Source organism: Pistacia vera, unplaced genomic scaffold (genome assembly GCF_008641045.1).
Source record: "Pistacia vera cultivar Batoury unplaced genomic scaffold, PisVer_v2 Contig320, whole genome shotgun sequence".
In the NCBI taxonomy this organism is placed as follows: domain Eukaryota; kingdom Viridiplantae; phylum Streptophyta; class Magnoliopsida; order Sapindales; family Anacardiaceae; genus Pistacia; species Pistacia vera.
In genome coordinates this window covers 3,285,267-3,306,594 of record NW_022196136.1, presented here as the reverse complement: position 1 = coordinate 3,306,594, position 21,328 = coordinate 3,285,267, and the positions used below count along the sequence as shown (strand labels likewise).

At 36.4% G+C, this 21,328-nt stretch overlaps 4 protein-coding genes and 2 non-coding genes across 10 annotated transcripts; 4 read left to right on the top strand and 2 right to left on the bottom strand.

The window, feature by feature from the left end:
* The first annotated feature begins 729 nt into the window (after positions 1–729).
* Positions 730–1,800, top strand: LOC116136842 (probable F-box protein At1g44080). Its single transcript, XM_031422509.1, has one exon. It carries the CDS (start codon positions 730–732, stop codon positions 1,798–1,800), a length of 1,071 nt encoding a protein of 356 aa, XP_031278369.1.
* Positions 1,801–2,773: 973 nt separating this feature from the next.
* Positions 2,774–2,847, top strand: TRNAV-CAC. Its single transcript has one exon. It is a non-coding gene; the product is annotated as a tRNA-Val (tRNA).
* Positions 2,848–3,440: 593 nt separating this feature from the next.
* Positions 3,441–7,996, top strand: LOC116136914 (mitochondrial substrate carrier family protein B). Of its 5 annotated transcripts, none has more exons than XR_004129095.1 (9): positions 3,441–3,740; positions 4,156–5,416; positions 5,568–5,686; positions 5,865–5,989; positions 6,069–6,168; positions 6,517–6,594; positions 6,736–6,819; positions 7,285–7,380; positions 7,630–7,771. XR_004129095.1 is itself a non-coding variant. In XM_031422582.1 (9 exons), the coding sequence occupies exons 2-9, from the start codon at positions 4,186–4,188 to the stop codon at positions 7,832–7,834; spliced, it is 2,028 nt and encodes a 675-aa protein (XP_031278442.1). In that variant the 5' UTR covers positions 3,443–3,720; positions 4,156–4,185; the 3' UTR covers positions 7,835–7,996. The 5 variants fall into 5 exon arrangements, 3 of the variants coding, with proteins under 3 accessions (XP_031278442.1, XP_031278441.1, XP_031278443.1); XM_031422582.1 differs by having other exon boundaries at positions 3,443–3,720; positions 7,295–7,380; positions 7,630–7,996; XM_031422581.1 differs by having other exon boundaries at positions 3,443–3,740; positions 7,295–7,380; positions 7,630–7,996.
* Positions 7,997–8,647: 651 nt separating this feature from the next.
* Positions 8,648–8,719, top strand: TRNAD-GUC. Its single transcript has one exon. It is a non-coding gene; the product is annotated as a tRNA-Asp (tRNA).
* Positions 8,720–8,964: 245 nt separating this feature from the next.
* Positions 8,965–13,772, bottom strand: LOC116136889. Its single transcript, XM_031422557.1, has 3 exons — positions 13,521–13,772; positions 10,782–12,682; positions 8,965–10,016 (listed from the first exon to the last, which is right to left on the bottom strand). Exons 2-3 carry the CDS (start codon positions 12,663–12,665, stop codon positions 9,687–9,689), a joined length of 2,214 nt encoding a protein of 737 aa, XP_031278417.1. The 5' UTR covers positions 12,666–12,682; positions 13,521–13,772; the 3' UTR covers positions 8,965–9,686.
* A 2,096-nt stretch (positions 13,773–15,868) lies between these two features.
* On the bottom strand, positions 15,869–20,839 carry LOC116136967. The gene is made up of 8 exons (XM_031422652.1): positions 20,432–20,839; positions 20,125–20,187; positions 18,976–19,746; positions 18,677–18,811; positions 18,160–18,243; positions 17,174–17,233; positions 16,981–17,067; positions 15,869–16,415 (listed from the first exon to the last, which is right to left on the bottom strand). Exons 1-8 carry the CDS (start codon positions 20,810–20,812, stop codon positions 16,131–16,133), a joined length of 1,866 nt encoding a protein of 621 aa, XP_031278512.1. The 5' UTR covers positions 20,813–20,839; the 3' UTR covers positions 15,869–16,130.
* Positions 20,840–21,328: the final 489 nt, after the last annotated feature.

The following is a 21,328-nucleotide window of genomic DNA, read 5'->3' as shown; positions in this document are numbered from 1 at the left end:
GTAATTTAATATTAAATGTAGGTTTTTACAATCTTCTCATCTTTATAATATGTTTAAATTTGCTTTAATCTCTTTATGCTTGTCCGGCAAAAGTAGGAAGAAGTTTCACAGGCTATTAAATTACCAGAAATAAAACAAGTACCGTAATTTGGAACTATTATCTAATTATCTAATACCATCCAGTTTTTTCTGAAGGAAATAAATTTCTTGTTGAATCAGGAAACTAGTTTCTACTTTGTTTGAAAATTATAGTACGAATTCGATTGATTTTAGGATCCTTTTATTATTTGTAATAAAGTACAGATTAAAAGAATTTCAAATATCTTATACTTCAAAATATTCTAATTTTTTTTAATAAATAAATTGTGGAAACACAAAATTTCCAGATTACGTAGAAAATGACTAAACGTGTTGGAAAAAAAAAAAACATTTCATAACTTTTTTCCTATTTCTTCAAAGTCATAAGTCGATCAAAATTCTCATTGGACATGGATTCATAAAGAAGCAACAATTCGCGTTTGGTTTTAGTTATCAATTAGTTGGAAAGATGAAGGCAACAACCATTGTCCCACTTTTATTAGAAAAGAGGTACTACTTTTCGGGAAATCAAAATTTCTTGTTCGCCGAGGAAAACATATCCTATTCCTTTCTTCATTCGGAGTCATACTCTATATATATATATATATTCCATAAAGTGATCCACACACATCATCCTTTGTTTGTGTCACAATGTCTAATTGGTCTGAACTTTCTCAAGATATTTTACTCATCGTACTTGAAAAATTAGACAATGTATGTGATTATATTCGATTTTGCGGTGTTTGTTCGGCCTGGAGATCAGTTGGCAAAACAGATAGCCACCGTGTTCGACACCAATTGCCCTGTCTTCTCTTTTCGAGTGGCAGAATTTTGCCCATTAATCAACTTCCGAATCAGCATCCTCTCAAATTACCTGCGGTTTCACTGCCTCAAGACAGCGTATGTCGAGGTTCTTACAGAGGATGGCTCGCCATTCTGAATCGAGACATGACCATGCATTTGCAAAATCCTATCTCTGGCCAACGGTTTGCACTCCCTCCTCTCACAACTCTTTTATATCATCATCGACGCCATTATCATCATGATACTGTTACGTGGCCAGTTAGGAAGGCTATTTTATCCTCAGAACCTGATTCTTCGTCGAGCTGCTTTGTCTCGGTTATTTGTTGTCAAGGTGACTTGTTCTATTGCAAGCTTGGAGATTCAACCTGGACTCATTTAACACTACCAAATTTTGTAGAAGACGGTGGCTTTACCGATGTCATATATCACATGGGACAGCTCCTTGCTTTACAAAGTACAGGAACAATCTTTACCTTTGATTTTACTTCCTCTTGTACAAGACTGATCGAGTTAGATAGGGTTGGATACTCATGGAATCATTCTTACATGGTTCACTGTGGAGATGAACTGTTAATAGTTTGCCGTTGTACGACTTGTTATGGTACTACTGAATTCGAAGTTCACAAACAAGATTATACAACAAAACAATGGAGGAATGTGAAAGACATAGGTGGATATGCTTTGTTCTTGGGATATAATCGATCATTGGCCATGTTAGCAACTGGTCTGAAGGGCCTAAAACCAAATCATATATATTTTAGCTACAAATTAGAATGGCAATCGCAGCGGTCGCCATCAGAGAATGACGTGGGGATGTATGACTTGGGACAGTCCAAACTTAAGCCACTTTGCCTAAACGGTAGTACTGCAGAAAAGACATCCATCTGGTGGGTTCCCAAATTACAGTGGATATGCTAAGTTTTCTTTTATTTTGAGCTATATTCAATCTCTATATGATAGTATTAGTAGTATTGTAATTTTTTTCAAGAAGTTTATTTGTGGTTAACATTAATATAAAAGGTTTTCTTCTTCTTGGCTTCTTGATATCATCTGTTAATTCCTGTTGAGGATATATATAAAAACCAATTCCTTTTTCCAGGCATAACGACAGTGCTAGCTGTCTAAAGCTGCCAGTCCATGTCATTGCTGACTTGGTTTCCACGTCAGCTGTAGATTGCCATGCTGTCACTCCTTCCAAATGGTGATTGGCTTTAATTTTCTGGACGATATGGGAACAGCATAAGAGTATAACTCATTAATAAACTCACATAAAGGATAAGAAAACACCTCTTGAGTTGGAACATGAAACAAGTGACAGTTTAACTCTAAACACCCTAGGACTGTCCAATAATATCAACTATTTAATTTAGGGTTTAATAACATTAATTCCCTTTGACATATAATAAAATAATAAAAATTGCTATAAGGTTTCGGAAATAATAGAAATCCTCTTATCATTAAGTTTTAGATGTTAAAATAAAAAGTAAAAGGGCAAATTGATCGACTCATTAACGGAAAGGGGATTGTTGTTATTTTATCATACCTCAAGGGGTCTAAATTAAACTCTTTTAAGTATAACTAAAGTTTAGTATTCACATTATAAAATATTTCTATTTTTTTGGACAAACATGATTTCATGGAGCTAGCTTGAGATGGAAACATCTTCAATAAAGTGAAATTAATGAGGGAATTATTCTGGAAGATCACACAAAATTGATACGAAAATTTTACACTTGTTTAACAATGTTTACTCTTAAAAACAAGTTGATCAGGGGTTATTTTAATACTTTTGCAAAATCTTAGGGGTATTTAGAATTGCCTTATCTCCCAGGGGTGGAGATTAAATCAATTTATAAATTATATAATATTTATTAATAGTTAAACCAGAACTGTCTGGGTGGTGTAGTTGGTCATCACGCTAGTCTCACACACTAGAGGTCCCCGGTTCGAACCCGGGCTCAGACATGAGTTTTTACATTTGATTTTTAATTTCCTTTATTCAACATTTTATTTTCTTTTCTAAAATGGAATCTAATCATTTTTTTAAATGTTTTTTTGTAAACCAAAATGTATATACATATATAGCAATGCTACAGTCATCAAAATAGTGTATCGAATTTTTGTATCGAATGATATGACAAAATCCTGACCATTTATTAATTTTAATTTAATATTAATCGACAATCATGATTTTGTTACATTATTCAATTCATAAATTTGGTGTATAACTTTATGTATCTTTTTCTATACATATATGGATATGATGCCAAAAATGTCCTTTCACTTTTCGGAAGCTTCCGTAATTGTCGTTTTTGCTTTTAGGAAGCTTCGGTAAATGACCCTGAAATGATCTTCTACTATCCCAAAAAAACCAAAAATTTCCAAACGTTCAACCCTGAACCATCCACTCCACATCTTGATCATCATGATAAAGAAAATCCGTCACTCACCATTCTGAACATGATACAAATACAACCACATGATCATTTATTCTCACATGAGGTTAAATCCATACAGTACACCCTATCTCACAGGAACTTTCTAAGCAATTTCCAGATGGCTCATTCTTTACAGCACAAGTGAAACATTCTCTTTCTAAAGGTTCCACACTCAAAAAACTCTTAAACCCTCCGCCAAAAAAGTATAAAACCCTCTTCAAATCTTCTCGAAAAAGTAAAACCCAGAATTCAAAATACACTCTTTCTCATTCGCTCACTGCTAAACTCGTCTGAGGCTTCGGTTCTTGGAAGCTTTGTTAATGGAAAATGCGGCCAAGGGTTGAAGCTACTAGCTTGCATTCAGTCTGTTCACAGAATCAAAATGGAGATGAATTAGCTGGTAAGTTTGTACATTAAATGGTTATGTCTTCTTCTTTTATGTTTTTTTCCTTTTTATTGACAATGAGAAATGGTGGAAGTTAACTCAAAGGTTCTGATTTTCATATCCAAATCAAGTAAGATTCTAATTGTGTTGTACTAGTTTATCTTAATTTTTCTGGCTTTAGATTTTATCTTAATTCTTCTATCAATGCCTTCACTGATTACTAGTTCTTTTAGTTTTTTTTTTTCTCTTCTTCGTTTTAAATGTGTTGTTTCGGTGTTTAGTTTAATTGACTTGGAATCTTAGTTTGGGTTGTTCAGTTTAGCTGCTATAATTAGTTACTCTAGCTAGGCTATAATCCTATCTGTCAGGTTACCGTATGACATGAGTTACGAATTTTGAAATAGTTGTGAGTTTTCATTCAGTAATGCAAATCTTCAATTCCGTTTGCAGTTAATTTTCAATCAAGATTTTGTTGAGGGTATGGCTGGGTATAAAAAACAACCTAGAAGTGATCGAAATTCAATCAAGTACAGGTTAAACCCAGTTGAGGGGGCATCATTTGAGCTTTCTGACTTTGTCCGGGAACAGTATGCCCCCGGTCCCTCTGATGATGATAAGCAACTCAATAGAATATCGGAATCAAAGTCCCAAAAGATACTGACCACCACAGAGTTAATCTCAACTATTGGTCACATATGGGATCATGCTAACCGTCTTGCTGTTTACCAACCTAAGGCTAATTTGACTGATGATCAAACTGGCTGTAAGAAGGAGATCTCAAGGAATCTGGACAAGGAGGAAAATGGCTGGGCACCTCTTTCACCTGACAGTAAATACTTTTGTGTTCATGTAAAGAGTGCTGGTCGATTTTTCCCTGTGGTGCGGCCAGACCTAGAATTTCTCAAAGTAACCCAAAAGATGTCGGTGTTTGAATCTTGGAGCTTTCTGCGGGGTGGTATGAACTTGGCTAATGGAATTTGTGGTGGTAGGGGGCTTACAAGTTTAGGGATACCATATGAATTGGGAAGTATATATCGATGGAGGAATGAAACAGTTCCTGCTGGACATCCACATGCTGATGACAGCACTCAGATTGAGAACAGGACAGCTGGTGAACACTGCATTCCTGGAAACACTACTGGCTGTGCACGGGGTGTCATTTCAGGGGATACAAATAGTCCTGCATGTATGCAGGCCACTGAATATGCAAATAGTTGTTCAGATTTGAACAAATCCAAGGACCCATCTTCTTGTGTTAATTCAAATTTGGTGATGGATAGAGGGACAACCAGATCACTGCTTTCAGATTATTTCCTCAAGGATGTTGATGATATAAAGGTGGATGGTAGAACTTTAAGGGCACACTGTTCGAGTCTTTATGCTGATTATTGTATTAACTCTTTAGCTTTATGTAATGATCCATGTGGAAAATGCCATTTGACAGAGGATGATGTATTGCTTGAAAAAAAGAGCAACCAACCTGAAAGGGTTGTTAGGGAGAATGAAAATAGAATAGAGTTTCCCTCTCATAAACTAGAGAAACCTCATTTTGCCCTTGCTAAGCAAGAGCATGCTTTTGCAGGGGCAATGGCTGGTATATTTGTTAGCCTTTGTCTACATCCCGTTGATACAATTAAGACAGTCATCCAAACTTGCCGAGCAGAGCAGAAGTCTATCTGTTACATTGGAAGATCAATTGTTTCTGAAAGAGGTATGCTATGGGATCACTGAGTTGACTTCTTTTTCCTTTTTTTTTTTTTTTTTTTTTTTTGGTTTTTAAATGTTAGAAGGCTTTCAAATCTAACCCGCTACCTGTTGTGCCAAAGTGGACTTCTATTAACTAATGGTGATACCATTTTCAGGTCTAACTGGACTTTATCGGGGAATTGCCAGCAATATTGCGTCCTCAGCTCCAATATCTGCCGTCTATACTTTCACTTATGAATCAGTGAAAGGAGCTCTACTTCCTCATTTCCCTAAGGTAGTTTTAAACTTCTAATCTTTTGCTTTCGATTTTTTTCTTTTTCTTTTTCATTTTCATGGTTATGGAGTGGCAAGAGAGGAATTGGGGAGTTATGCCAGATATGCAAAGCCTTAAACTTTTACATTGTGCTCATTAGCTTTATAAAAATCTACTCTCACCCATTTCTTTCTTGCAGGAGTTTCACTCTTTAGCCCATTGCATCGCAGGTGGTTGTGCCAGTGTTGCCACCTCTTTTATTTTTACTCCTAGTGAGCACATAAAGCAGCAGATGCAAGTTGGTTCTCACTACCACAACTGCTGGTATACCGTTGATTGCTCTTTTAGTGGCTTTGGTTTGACGATCTTTTCGTTAATGCTACTTATCAACCTGTCTTTGCAGGAATGCATTGATTGGAGTGATTAAGAAGGGTGGTTTGCCTTCGTTATATGCTGGATGGGGAGCTGTACTTTGCCGGAATGTTCCACACTCAATCATCAAGGTTATCAATCTTATCTGTCTCTTTGGTTTATGCTCACATGCTGTATACCTGGAATCAAAACTACTAAAGAAAAATAAGAGTTATCTCTATTGACAGAGTGATGTATACTGAAAACACCTCAAATTTTAGAAAATTATAAGGGCTGAATTATAGTCTGGGAGACTGGGACTAATATTATTTCTGATCAACTATATTGGGAGTTTCAAGAAAAAGGGCCTTGCATAACACTTATATACAGATATCAACCTTGTTCATGACATTGAATACTTTATCTTTTTCTGGTAGTGTGTTTTTCTTTCAGGTCATCTAAGTGTTTTATTTTGAAGCTATGTTTTCCATTACTTGCAGTTCTACACATATGAAAGCTTGAAGCAAATGATGTCACCATCATTACACTTTAGCGCTCAACCCAGCACAATACAAACGGTTTGTTTTTCTCTCTCGCTGGAATTGTATGATAATCCTTTTTTCTATGCAGCTGGCTCTGAGCTATTTTCTTTTTTCTTTTTTCTTTTATTGGCCATCTTGAAAAACGCTTATGCAGGATTTTCTAATCTACTCCTGCAGCTAGTTTGTGGAGGACTAGCTGGATCTACTGCTGCTTTGTTCACAACTCCCTTTGATGTGGTGAAAACAAGATTGCAGACTCAGGTTTGTAAGTTTTATGTAATATTTTCAAGTACACCATTCATGTGTTTTTGAACTTAAAATTTTGAGTTCAGCAGTAAGGATATTTGATAGATTTTTTTATCTGTACTAATTCTCTAGGATAGCTTATATAGTAGAAGTGTTCTTTTTTATTATTATTATTATTTTTTTTTTATTCCACTTAGTTTTTAAGGTATTCACGTGAAGCAAAAATATTGCTCAAAGTGACAACTTTAATGTAGTACGCAGAGTTATGAAATTAAATTTTTGTTATGGACTTTTTCCGGAGCAAAATTCTTCTGTATATGCATATGACTGAGGTAGAAATGTTTATGGCTACACAATTTGAGGGATGATTAGATTGAATTCTGTCGAAACTTTTATTCCATGATTTTCCTTTTATCTTTCTATTTTATTTTTTCATGGCTGGGTATTATATTATCTACCATTACCCAATTTTCATACCAGTCATTTGCAGATTCCTGGATCTATCAGCCAATACAATAGTGTGTATCATGCCCTCCAAGAAATAGGCAAGCGTGAAGGTTTGAAAGGTCTCTATAGGTACTACTCTATGTTTGCACATTATTGAACTGCAAGACATATCTCATAAGTCCTATTGCTGCTTAACGAATTAATAATATGGTGCATCTTATCAGCTTAGCTGCTTTAGTTATTCTAAACCTCGAGTTAACCTTATGTAAAGTTTCTTCTGTCTAGTTCCTGTAAAGTAGTCCCTTTCCAATTGAAATATACTATACAACTTTCCTGTATGTATGATGCAATCATTATTATTATTTTGTTTGTCTTCAGGGGGCTGATTCCTAGATTGGTTATGTACATGTCTCAAGGAGCAATCTTCTTTGGGTCCTACGAATTTTTCAAACACTTATTTTCTTTAGACGTGCCACAACTGAATGCCCCAAGAATCCTACATGAACATACTAAACAAGACAAAGCAGTATCATCAGTTCCGACTCCATCATCAGCGTCAACTGCAGTATTATCACCATCATAACCAATACTGCATAGTGTGCATTCATGATAGTCTGAGCACGTATACAGGAATAATGGCAATGACATCAAAACATGAGAAAAACCCAAAATTTCTGCTCACTGGCGAGGTTCTCTGTGAGCCATCGACTGGAAATTAAAACAGATACCGTCCAGAATTTTGAGGTTAACGTACCTAGTGTCGCTTGGCATTGATCAGATTTTTTTCATGAGACAGGGTGTAACATATAGCAGTGCTGGTGGGCACAAATCTACAAGCTAACCACCCAATTATGTTACCCAGTTAGCTTAGCTTAGCCATTTTTCAGGTTTCAACTAAAATGTTCACAAAGAAAGCAGTGTATCCCAATACAACTAATTGTATCATTGATTTTTCACAAATGCAATGTGAATTGATTTTCTTGAAAGCTGAGTTATCCACACAGAAAAAGATTGGAGAGAAACATTGGTCAAGGATGGTTACCCCTTGCTTAGAATATCATTTTCATGCTCATATTGTCAAGATAAAGAAATTTTCCAAATAATATTTAAAGTGAACTGGTTTTGAATTTACCCATTTTACAATTTTTTTAAAGGTTTTGTTTGTTAATAACTCTTCACTTAATTCTACAGATATTCTTCTCCAGTAGAACCTGTATAAAAAGCTCTCTTCTTTTTCATTTTCCTTTATTGCAAGGAGAAAAAAGAGCTGATCATTTGTATCTCTTTGTTATTAGTTCATTTATTTTATGCCAATTTACATTTCATGTTTTCTTGAAATGGTGCAAATATGTTATAAGTATAGAAATAAATAAATGTGAAACCTTAAAAACAACAAGTCGTTGTAGTATAGTGGTGAGTATTCCCGCCTGTCACGCGGGTGACCCGGGTTCGATCCCCGGCAACGGCGAAATTTTTTCTAATTTTTTTATTATTCATAAATTCAAGAATAATTTTAACATCATTAAATGCAAATGCAACCATAATTATTTTAGAATTTCATTTTAATCATTATTCGAAAAATAATGCAATTAAGCAACAAAGGTCAGCAGAATCTGAAAAGAAGTTTGGAATCTTGGGATGTACAACTTGAAGTGAACTGACAAATATAAAGCTTAAAGCATATGAATAATGAACCACTGTAATGCTGCAAAACAACAGAGAGTACAGCTGACCACAGTTGTGTTTTCATTATTTTAGTGATAAATAATAAGGTTTTTGCTACAAATTTTTTGAACTTCCATGGCTCCAAAATCAGTAACATCTTTCAATGTCCTAGGAGCTTCTTCCTCTTTACCACCAAATATTCTAAATATATATATATAATACACAGAAGTAAAAGAAAATTGACTGCTATCATCAAAAAGTACTCCCCCACTTCCCCTATCAAGTTACAATATGGACAGTATAGTGTTTTTGTTCTACTTCTAATTTTTATGTAAAACCCCTCAATTTGTGGCATGCATTGCCCAGTTTTGCCTCCAACTCCATATGGAAAGTTGTCACACCATCCCTTTAGCTTTACTGAGCTAACTGTTGGGTCTATGCCACAAGAATTTCGATGCCGACAATTTTGCTATTGTCCATGGATATGGTAGGAACTGACATCCTTTTGTAGTGTTTGCTATCGTCCATGGATGGATATGGTAGGAACTGACATCCTTTTGTAGTGTTTGCTACCGTCCATGGATATGGTAGGAACAGACATCCTTTTGTAGTGTTTGCTACCCTCCATGTATATGGTAGGAACAGACATCCTTTTGTAGTGTTTCTACTACTATGCCCTCTTCCTCCATTTTCTTCCCAATTCTGATATGGGTGTTCTCCAGAGAAGCCACTTGGCTTTTCACCAATTGTGCCGGTTCTGTCTATAGAGTCTATACTCTAGACATTGGAGAGAAGGGAGGGTTAATCACATAGGATGGCGGCATCTCTTCCATCCTTTTTGTGACTTTGTTCTTCTCGTCTTCAGTGACGGCATCAATCAAGAATTTCACTTCCTCCTCAATGAGCATTTTTAGTGAATTACAATGAGGCAACGGCATGCTTTTCTCCTGCCCAGCAGCGAAGGGGGTTTCCGTACCATGTAATATTGCAACGCATATAGAAAATGCTTGTAAAGTGGATAACTGAGCATGGAAATCAACTGCATACCACCCCTCTTCTAGAACTATCATGGACAATGCTGGTGTATTCTCTTTTGCTCCCTGCAAACAAATCAAAATCAAGTCAGAATTTGAGAGAGACTGATTGTATGAATATCACAGCATGAACACAATTCCGTATGGAATAAACAAATTATAATGGCTTCCCATAAAAAGTAGAATGCTTCCACTGACCTATTTCTAGGTAGGTACCCAAATGCCATTCACATTTGATCAAGTCTTCCTTATATCACAAAGGATTATTTATTGGGAAACAGTATGTGCAGATAATTATTGCTCTAATTAAAAATGTATTGCTCTACATTAACAGATCATATTGATATTGGTCATCTTATTCCATGTGACGTTGGCAGAAAGTGGGTTACACCATCAAAACTCACATTTAACTATCTAATGTTTGCTTTTATCATACACTTATTTCAACAAGATGCGCATATGAGAAGCAAATGGACCTTAAAAAGAGCAAAGTGGCCGATTTAAATGCTAATGAGATAAAGCTGGGTAATTTCATTCATGTGAAAGCTGTAGTGTTATGTTTGTATATTCTGGACAAGCATATGTATTATGCACTGAAATTTAATAATTTTTGCCCCAATATATCTTCATAAATAACATGCAGCTGTGTCAATCCACCCCATCAAATGCAAAACTGCAGGTAACAACAATATTTCTAAGGCGGTTTGCTTCAAAATCTCTTAGGTAAAACTGTACCATGCAAAAGTCATTTGTTTTTTTACATTCCTAATAATATGGAATTCTAACGGTACAATTTTTAGTTATCCAAGCTATGGTGGTATCAAAGCTTACCTGAACAAAAAGTTCCAAAGGCTGTTGATTGTCCAGTAGTAGTTTATCTTCAGCATATTGAATTTTGGGATTGCTAAAAACAGTAAGGGGGCAAGCCATGTCCCAGCCACCACAGTCACAGCCTCCTCCCAACCTCCATCGATCCAGTAATGGAGAAGGTCCTCGGCTTTCAGCACCAGGCAAACCATGGTTACCACTGGGAATGATCACATTCACGTTTTCAGAAATTTTGCTTTCAACATAATCTTTTCGAGTATGCTCAAATGCAGAAAAATTGAGAAGATTTGAATGCATTTTATCGCTGGTTTTATGCCCTCTCCTGTATTTCAAGCTTTCTCTTTTCTCAAATGGCACTTGAATAACAACCGCTGCAATTTCAAGGCTTGGACTCAAATCCCCAGATGCCCATGGACATGGATTTGATTTATTAGAAGCATATTTTGGTTGATCTTTAGACCTCCCCAAATCAGAGTCATTAACTAATTCATGATTTCCCTCAATTAAGCCCGGTTTAGAAACCTTAGGAGATGTAGCTTCAGAGGAACACTTCTGGCATTCTTTAGAGATGACACTTTGTTTTGCATGCGCTATATCATACAATACAAACTCTGTCACCATAGAGTCATCAAAAGCCCCACCATTTTTTAGTTCTGAGCATAAATAACAGGAAACCTGCATTTGTCCTACCATTGAGCACTCTTTGTTGATATCACTTGATCCCCATCCACTGGCATTGCTCTTTTTTCTACCATCAATGGAGTGAAACGTATATACCCAATTAAAAGCATTATCTTCCTTCCATGCCCTGGCCACAATAACATCTTCAGGGCAATTCAAAGAGAATTCAAGAAAAGGTACTCCTTGTTTACTTTCCAACTTCAGAAGGCCGTGTAAGTGTACTGGTGAATTTGCCACAACTGAATGATGCTGATCTTTCTTGACAAACTGAGAATCAAATTCTGAATTCTGAACTGTATGAGAAAAGTCATGCAATAAAGACTTTCGCAATGTCCCTTCCCTTCTCATTTTTTCCATCCCAGTTTTAACAACTTCATCAGGTTGCACCATATAACCCAAAGGACTTCGTAGAGACTTGGACTTCATGAATGGATCAAAAATCTTTCTGATAGGGCTAAAACGAGTCTTGGAGCTGGCTCTGGACGAGTGATTACTTTCTGATTGAGAAGGTGAGCAGTGCATCTCCACTTTAGCAGAATGTGACTTTTGAAATGTCAAAACTTTGTCTCTTTCAAGCGTGTTACCGTCATTTACAGGACCAGCTACTTCATCACATCTGAAATTCAGATCCTTAAATGTATCTCTCCGTCTGGTTTCAGCAGAATGTTTTTCTCTGCCATCTGAATTCAGACAGAATTCAATGAATGCATCTGAGGGGCATGGTTCTAAACAAGGCTTGTAAACAGATGAAGCATTCGATTTTGAGCTTATCGACATCACTGAGTTTCTCTTCTGTGTGCTTTCCTCTTCCTCATCTGAACTACATAACGAGTCAACAACCCTAAAGGAAAATGAGGTGTCACTACTACAGGACAATTCAATTTTTTTCCTTTCCTCAATAGCTCCCATTTTCTTCATCTTCCTTACCTTTTTGGAGCATTGATATATTGAACCTCGCTTCAGCTCTATGCTATCTTCCAGTCCAAAAGGTCTGGATTGAGTGCTTTTACAAGAGGCACTGCGGTAGCGACGAAAGCTAATCTCTGTGAAACCCTCTTTTACTCTCAATATACCATCTCTACGCGTAGGTTTAGCTCTTGCATTTCTCTTTTCAAGGTTTAAACATTGCCGAGGAGATGGAAGAACAGTGTTAGGACTCAGACCTGTACTGTTTTTGTCAGAATCGGACTCCATCTCTAGTCCCATTTCTAGATCCACCGTTCTGCAATAAATTAAAATCAGAACGAAATAGACGTTAAAATGGGATATAGAACAAGTCATCAAACTACAGAAATCCAAAAAAAAAAATCATCAAACAAGTAATCACAAAGTGATATCTTAGCCAGTATTTATAAGCTGGAAGAATGAAATTTGAAATATTGTCAACTAAAATCATAAGAGAAAATGCAGAATGAGTAACAATACGAACTAGATTTATTACCTAATGTTTTAAACCAATGAAAACTTCCTCAAACTTTAATAGAAACAACCACCAGAATTGTAAAATAACAGAAACAACAAATTTCCTAAACCATACATCTCTGCCTCTAAATGTTTATTGAGAAGAGATTCAAAGGTAGGTAAAAATCAGATCTTGAAAGTCACTTCCTAGTGAGGAATTGCCACTCCAATACATTCACATTAACAAAACTGAATAAAACACAGGATTTAACAAAAAAAAAAAAAAAAAAAAAGCGGAAAATAGAGGGAAAAAATGATAAATAGAAGCGTAATAAAATCCCCTAACTTAAAGCATTGGTTCAATGACTTCACTTTTGTAGTAACATAGTTTGAAAAAGAAAGCCACACATCAATGATTCCAAACTTTGAGACACAAAAACCTGAAAATTAGTGATCCCTAAAAATATGAAACCCCTGAACCACAAAGAATCCAATGACCTCTATTAGCAGCTAAAAATGAGTAAAGTGACAGAGATAAAGGCTACATAAAATAATAAATTAAACATCTTTAGTTTCACTTGCATTCTAAGCCAAACCAAAAGAAAAAAAAAAAAAAAAAAAAAAAGGCCAAAACTACAAGAGAAAAATTAATAAGCATACCCACTAGATCTCAGGTAAAACAATCATAATCTCCTCTCTGTTCAGCCTAAAGAGTGTTATGAATTAGAGAAAGAACCAAAAAAAAATCCAAGTTAAAGAATGGTCAGCGGTGACCAAAGGTACAGTACTGAGTAAAAGCATAAAAGAACAAGGGTGAGATGGACCAATGGCAGAAAAGCAAAGAGGGTTAATAAAACCAAAAAGTGAGTTTTAGATAGAGAGAAAAACAAATGATGGAGAGAGAGAGAAAAGGAAAGCATAGCATGCTTGAGGTTAAGTGTTGGAGTGAAGAGTGTGTCTGTTAATAATGTTTTTAACTGAAGAAGGCAACAAAAACAAAGAAACAGAAAGCAAAACACCCTCTTTCTCTTACATGAAACTGTGAAAGAAGAGTTACCAGGAGAGACAAAGGAACTGCTTAGTTGCTGTTGATGTCGAGTAAAAAAGCCATCTTCTTCCAGTCATCATATGCTGTGTTACGTTGTGTTTGTACTGTTTTTTCTTTATTTTTTGTTTCACTTTTATGTCTATTGATATGGGCAGTTACAGAGAAGCGCACCTCTGAATGAAAAGACAATAATAGCCTTTCCGAATGTGTATTCGAAGAGTTCCTTAAGTGATGGTAATATGGTCAATTGAATAGAGAAGTTGATGCTTTTGGCTGACAAAGGTGGGTGTCCAAATCGGTGCCATAATAATAATTAATGCTATTAATCTTCTGGTTTTGGGAAAAGCAAACTGAAATCTTACAATTAATTAAACAAATTAATAAAGATATTAATACTACTGACTTGTAGATCCGTCCGTCCGTCCCTCGCTTCCTCCTTATGCATTTACTATAATCTCCCTATATCTTGCAAGGAATTAGATTTCACATTTACATTATTACCCCGGCTATGATAGGTGGTATACTTTGATGAAGAACGAGATATAAAATGTTAATAATGTAAAATATTGGGATCGGTAGTCATTCGAATGGTGAAGGAGAAAATGGTAATTACGAAAAAAGGTGGGTGCACATGAATGTGATTGGTTTAGGCGGGGAAGTGGCTCAAAACTGAGGCTGTCGGTCACATAAAACCCACGGACTAAATCCATTTGATTCCAAAGGGGGAATCAAATTTTATTTGGACCTTAAAATTACAAAAATCAGTGCATAAAATTTTGTTGTTTAGTTATTCTTGTTAGTTTTTGTAACCATCAATTTCGAAGTTTCAAATGTAAAATCAAGCAAAATGACCATGATATGACAGTAGTGCTGAATATCATTGATGTAAGAGTAAACCACATGTTCCCACCCAAGGTTTGACAAAATCTCAGGTTGGTATGCCAAGTTTCATTTATTCCATATTCCCACCCTTAAAGTAACAGAAAATGGTTAGATATAACGGCTCAAGGGTAAATTGGTCATTTCACAGAGGAGGCGCACATTGGCATATCGCAGCCCCTGATAAAGTTCCGACGCACGTTAGCTAAACTCATCGTCGATGTTTTTCGCCCTTTTCCGGCGATTCTTCCACCCAAAATCACTCTTGTCACCACCATTCGAACCCTCATCCTCCCTTCTACAAAACCGTACCCTTGACAACCCCTTATCACTCGCCGATCGCCAGCCACGATAGCCGCCACATGCAACTGGTTTTCGTCGATCTCCATCGGCGAATGACCACTAAACAGTTGCTGGGACATAGGGGTTTTGTAGATTAGGAGATGCTGGTTGTAGTGGTGACGTCGAATTAGATTTTCATCATCGGAATCCGGCGAAGAATGAGAAAACCTAACCCTGATGGCGCCATCGACTGGAGAGGTCAATGAGTCGGGAATTAGAGGGGTTTTGGACGACAGATGATGAGGAAGCTGATGGAGGTGAACAAGGGTTTCGCAGTCATCAAAAACAGCCCAGATCCGGTGAAAATCGAGATGGTGCGCAGTCATTGAGGGTGTAATTGAAGTAATTTCAAAACAAGGTGATTAATTTTATAATTTTAGTAATTTAGGGGCTAAAATTAATTTATTAATTTAAGGTTAAAGGCATTATGATAATTGCACCCTCACTACCCAAAAAAATGTTAACATTGTTACTTTAGACCTTAAAGATGAGAATATAGAATAAATGAAACTTGACATACCAACTTAGGATTTCGTCAAACTTGGGTGGGAACATGTCGTTTACTCTTGATGTCATGATATCTCACTAAAATTGAAATTACAATTTTGTCCACCAAAAATATAGTATTATTAAGCCTTATAGTGATATTAATGAGTAAAAGTGTAAAACTACACATCTAAATAAATTTTACAAAAGAATTCAGAAAATGAATGAGAAACTCTCTTCCGTAGTATAAAAATATCAGTAAGATTTCTTGATATGTCTAGTATTATTGATTAAGTTTTAGTTGATTAACTAGGGCAGTGTAGAAGAAATACACTAGGTGGATCGACAGATTAAAGGCAACAGAAATACACGATCCCCTATGCTATGCACAAGAAGTTCCTAAAATTTAAACTGTACAAAGGCGGCTATCTATCTACCTAACTAGCACAACTAGATTAAGAAGATTACAGACCCAACACTCATACAAAGGCCTGTACATCTTTTCTCATATTCACTCACTCCTCTTTCTTTGTCGATTCAGGATTTTCTTCATTCTTTATCTTGCCAAATGATCTCTGCGCTTCTAAAACTGGCATGTATGCTTCACTTGACTTCTTAAGAACATCAACCCCCGATTTATCATCACGGGGACTCAACAACTTCTTCTCAAGACTTTCGAATTTGGTAGTGGCTAAGGGTGCTGTGCCCACCATCTTTGCTGAACTTGGCCCATCAATTGTCAGTGTAGATGCCTCGTCTCTTGATGCATACCAGTTGTGACCGCACCCAATACACTCCAACTGGATCACAGACTAAAGGTTAATGGCCAATAATATATAGACAATATATTTTCAAGACTGATATAAAAATCATGTGATGTAAACTCAGTATTGCTAACCTACTGGGAGATAACATTGCCCTCACAACAAAATAAAGAACTGAAAAAAGTAATTTGATCTTTCAATTATAGTCATAGACATATCCAAGAACCATAGGTTCGACTTCTCCTTATTGTACTTGGCCTTTATTTACCCAAAGACAAGAAACTGTCAGAAAACTTGTCTGTACAAAAGCCATAATGAAAGTTCAATATGCTATCTTCGTCATAAATATGACCAATGAAAGTTTTGACTCATTGAAACAAATATTTTTAAACAAAATGTAAGAACCAATGCAAATTGAACCACGACTTACTGAAAGCTCCAGACTAAAATAATAAATGTGTATAAAACTCAAAGTCTATAATTATATTAAAAATGTCTGATCTTATGCTTGAGTTTCAACAGATCCCAGATCAATCAAATATCAGACATACAGTAAAAATGGAAATTAACTTTAAGAGTTCAGAAGATAAAATGCATGAACCTGATAGCGGTCTCCATGTCCTGCTTGGATAATGTCCCTCACACCCACTTTAAGCTCATTGCACCTTGAACACCGAGCATCTGTCATCTGTTTCACAAGCAACAATACAACAAGTGAGGACATACCAAAAACACAACAAGAAACTGATTCAAATATTAAGATTTTAAACAATATGAGGTAAAATTTAGCTGACCTGCATTCGCTCCAATTCATCAGGCTCCTTCGGTGCTATCTCCTCAGCAGTTAAACCGTCCTAAAAGAATAAGATAGTCAAGATATCTCACAATTCACACCAAATAATCCCACAAACATTTACAAATGAATGCGACATGGAAGAAGACTGATTATAAGTAAAAATTGCCAAATAAGCAACCAATGATCTATAGTTTTGCAATTATAGTGCTTTAGCAAACAGCAAATGCTACAGGGCCAATGCAGTGACCAAATGTTTGCTCCCAATAAAAAAAATTTGAAATAAAATGCATTACATTGGAACCAAATTTTAAATTAAATTAAGCAAAAGCTCAAGCACGTTCAAGAAATTCGACTTCTAACGTAGGGATGACAACACTAACCTAGTTCCAACAGCATGCATGGATAGCGGGAAAATGGTTTAAAAAAATCATTTCATAGACAATACAAAATTGAAAATTCCAATGGATGCATAAATATTCCCTAGCCAAATTAATAGATTGAACAGGTGTGTATGCCTTGCATACAGTGAAAATTTCTTTCCCAATATGTAGCCCTTGCAATATAAGAACTTTACAACGAAAAAAAAGTGGTCAATACACAACAATAACAGCATATATTTCATCTATATTGATTGTTTCACCAAACAGATGAGCTGTGTGTAAGCAGAAGAGGCATCAGTGTGAAGTTGAAGGAGAGGTGGTACTTTTCCATAACGGCACCAGGATGATTCCTTAGCCTTATCAAGCCAAATAACACCCCTGACACAGTGCTAACAGAAAACTACCAAAATAGTTCCATCCCCACTGAACTAACAAGTACTCACTCAAAATAGGAGTCGAGACTGTAGGACAATCAAAATCATGATTATCAGCCAACCAAATCAAGACAATGACTTAGGAGCCAAGGGTCACTAGAGAACCATTTCTTGTCTAAAATACAAAAGAAGAAATAAATCCCACAAGTACAAACATGAAAAAATAGTACCTTTAACTCATTTGGTGACATGTTGATCATTTTTGAAGGTTCTAACTCCCCATTTAGTAAACGCCGAGCTAGGAGCGCTGTAGCCTGCCAACAGTATAACAAATTTACAGAAAGAAAGGGGGAAAAAAAAAAAAAAACTCAATTTATAATACCTTTGACATAAAAATGGTGTAATTCACAGTAAACAATGGCTAAATCTAAATGAAAGATTTACAATCATTGGAAACTATCTTCATCTCTCATAATCATAATTAGAAAAAAACTGCAGCGCAATACTGTCATTTCCTCTTTTAATGTATTGTATATGAAAATAATATAAGCTTGGAGGGTGCATCAATCTTTGCCTTACAATCTCAACAAGAAAAAATTAAAAACAAACAGTTCACAAGTTCATATAAGAGTTTAACAGTGCACAGGCAAGCATATATTAAATGGTTTATACTCATCCATGCACAAAAGTGTCTATGAATATGTGTATGTACTTGTTTGAACATACACAAAAAGACAACTTTCTAACCTTGAGATTGAACACTAGCTGCCGCATTTTTTGGTTATACTTCTGAAAATCTGAGGAAAGAGCATCATGTGAAGCCTTCTCAAGGGCAGTCACTGCTGGTACAGCAGAATCTGGCCAGATAAAGGACTTGCTCCTCTGTGAAAACCAAAATAAATAAAATCAGAATCAGAATCAGAATCAGAATCCATTTTTGATCCGCCAATTCCGATTCACAGTGACCCTTCACATGAATCAGGACCAAGAAAAGAGATATTCCCACAGGAAATCACAAAATTATGTACAAGTAATTATACATATACCTTCTGACTCTTTTCCTGAGAACCATTAGCAGGTCCCAGACGCTTATTGTCTCTTTCACGGTCAAGCCCATCAACACCACCTTCCACATTGTCATCCCCATTCGAGCTATCAGGAGCACTGCACATGTACTTGATTGCTTGAAGTAGCCTCTCCAACCATTTATCACGATGTGTTTCTCCAGTTAACGCCTTAAACTTTGTTAAAATGCCATAATACTCCGGGGTATTGCTTGTACAGCTTCCTGGTGTTTCAGCTTTAAGAAGTTGATCTGACCTGGTTGTTGTTTCGTCCTCCCTAGTAACATCAAGTGGTGATATGCTCTTTTTCCGGAGGAATCTCTTTGTCTTTGACTGATCTTCCTGTTGGACCTGATCCTGAACAACAGTCTCTTCGGGCTCAACGTCAGGAAGTTCTCCCAAGCGTGCTCGAGTTTTTTGAACAAGAAGATCAATCTCATGTTGCTTATTATCTTCATAGTCTTTATCAGTTAGTTTCCAAAGTTTCCTTTCCACAGTGTCATACACCTTTTGCACAATAAAACCAGGGTGTTGTTTACGATTCGGAAGCTGCTTATTTATGGGGACAAAATGCACCACACACTTGTGCATCACAGATTCGGCTGGAATTTCATCACGATGAAAACTGTAAAACAGCTCTCGCGTATCACGGGATTGCCAATTTCCACCACCTTTTCTATCAGCCTCTTCTGGGCGATAAAACCATTGTCCAGTAACCGTCATGTTCCCATCTTTGATATTCTGAGCAATGTCCTATAAGCAGAACAACAATTTCATTATCCATGTAAGTTATGACAAAACCACATTCACATCCAAACAGGAAAAGAGAAAACTGAATTAATACAACACTGGTTTTAAAGAGCAAAAGTCGACCAAAGAAATTGATCAGGGGCGATGTCAATCAAGCTAATACCACTAGCAAAACTTTGGTGGACAAATTGCGTCCCACTTTGAGGTAAATAGTTATTTCATTAATTTGTTTCATTGGTTGAAATAAGGCATAGACATCCCCGTTGAGTAAAACAACAGAACTTTCTACTGCCAGCAAGAAGTTACATATGCTCATCGAGCAGTTGAGTCTAACATCACCACCACAACGAAACACAAAAGGTAGCTTCACAAGACATTTACCTTGAGGATTGCCACATAAGGCTTCTGCTTCTTATCTTCAGGAACTAAAAGCACAGGATCCTCCTGCAGAAAAAGCAGAAGAGAAATAATAACCAAAGTTAATCCATTTCTAACTATAATAATTCATCCCAAAAAAACCCTAAGTCTCCGAATTACACGGATATTCAACTCTAGCATATAGATATTTGATAACTGTTTGTTAATTTCGCTTAGAACACACCAAACGAAACCCTAAATTAACCCATGCAAGCCAAATCCCACTAAATTGACAATAAAAACTAAATTATCAGTTAAAATGAATACTCACGAGTTCGTATTTATTTCCGTCAAACTCAAACGCTTCGTAATGGTTCCTCCGACCCCTTCCTTTACCGGAAGCTCTGACCGGCTCACCAACCGGCTTGGCGTCCTCCTGCGGCTGCTCCTCCTCCTCCTCCTCCTCTTCTTGCTCTTTAGCGCGTTTGTTTCGATTCTTCCCAGCTCCTCTCTCCATATCCTTTCCTTTCCTCTCCCTCTTCGATTCTCTTACTCTATCATTTTCTTCTTCTTCCTCTTCTTCCTCCTGAAGCTTTATTCTCTTCCTTTTGTTTTGCCTCGTGTCTTCTGATCTGCGGGTTCGTGTGGTTACAACAGGTACGTCGTCATCTTCGTCGCTAGTCGAGACCTGGGCGAAACGACGGTTGCCCATTTTCACTTGCCTCTGTTTCTACACACACTGAAATGTTGCCTGTCTGAGCCCGCCAAGTGTGGTGTTTTTATAGTAAATCCCTGGCTGTGTCAAAATGGGCCCTTTCTTTTAGTAAACCACGCTTTTGCCATTCCTTTGGAAAAAAATCATTTGGAGGTAATATTATCTCCGTAATAATTCTCAATTAATTCCTTAAAATTGTGAGGTTATAGATAATTAGTTCAACCTTTTGCATGAATTTAACCATGATTAAGGCTCAATCCATTTTTTTTTTTTTTTTTAACCATTTACACAAAGCCAAAGATATTCTGAAATGTCATTCTCTTAAACAATATCAATTTACCTTTGTGTACATTGGCTTGCTAGGCCAAATAAATTTAATCACCATATGCTCAAAAAATGGTTGAGATTAGGCACTTTTAATCACAATTAAGTAATGCCATAATAATTCTTTATCGTAGACTTTTCACGTAATTGAAGCCTAATTGGGTATTGATGTAATTTTAAGATTTTTTT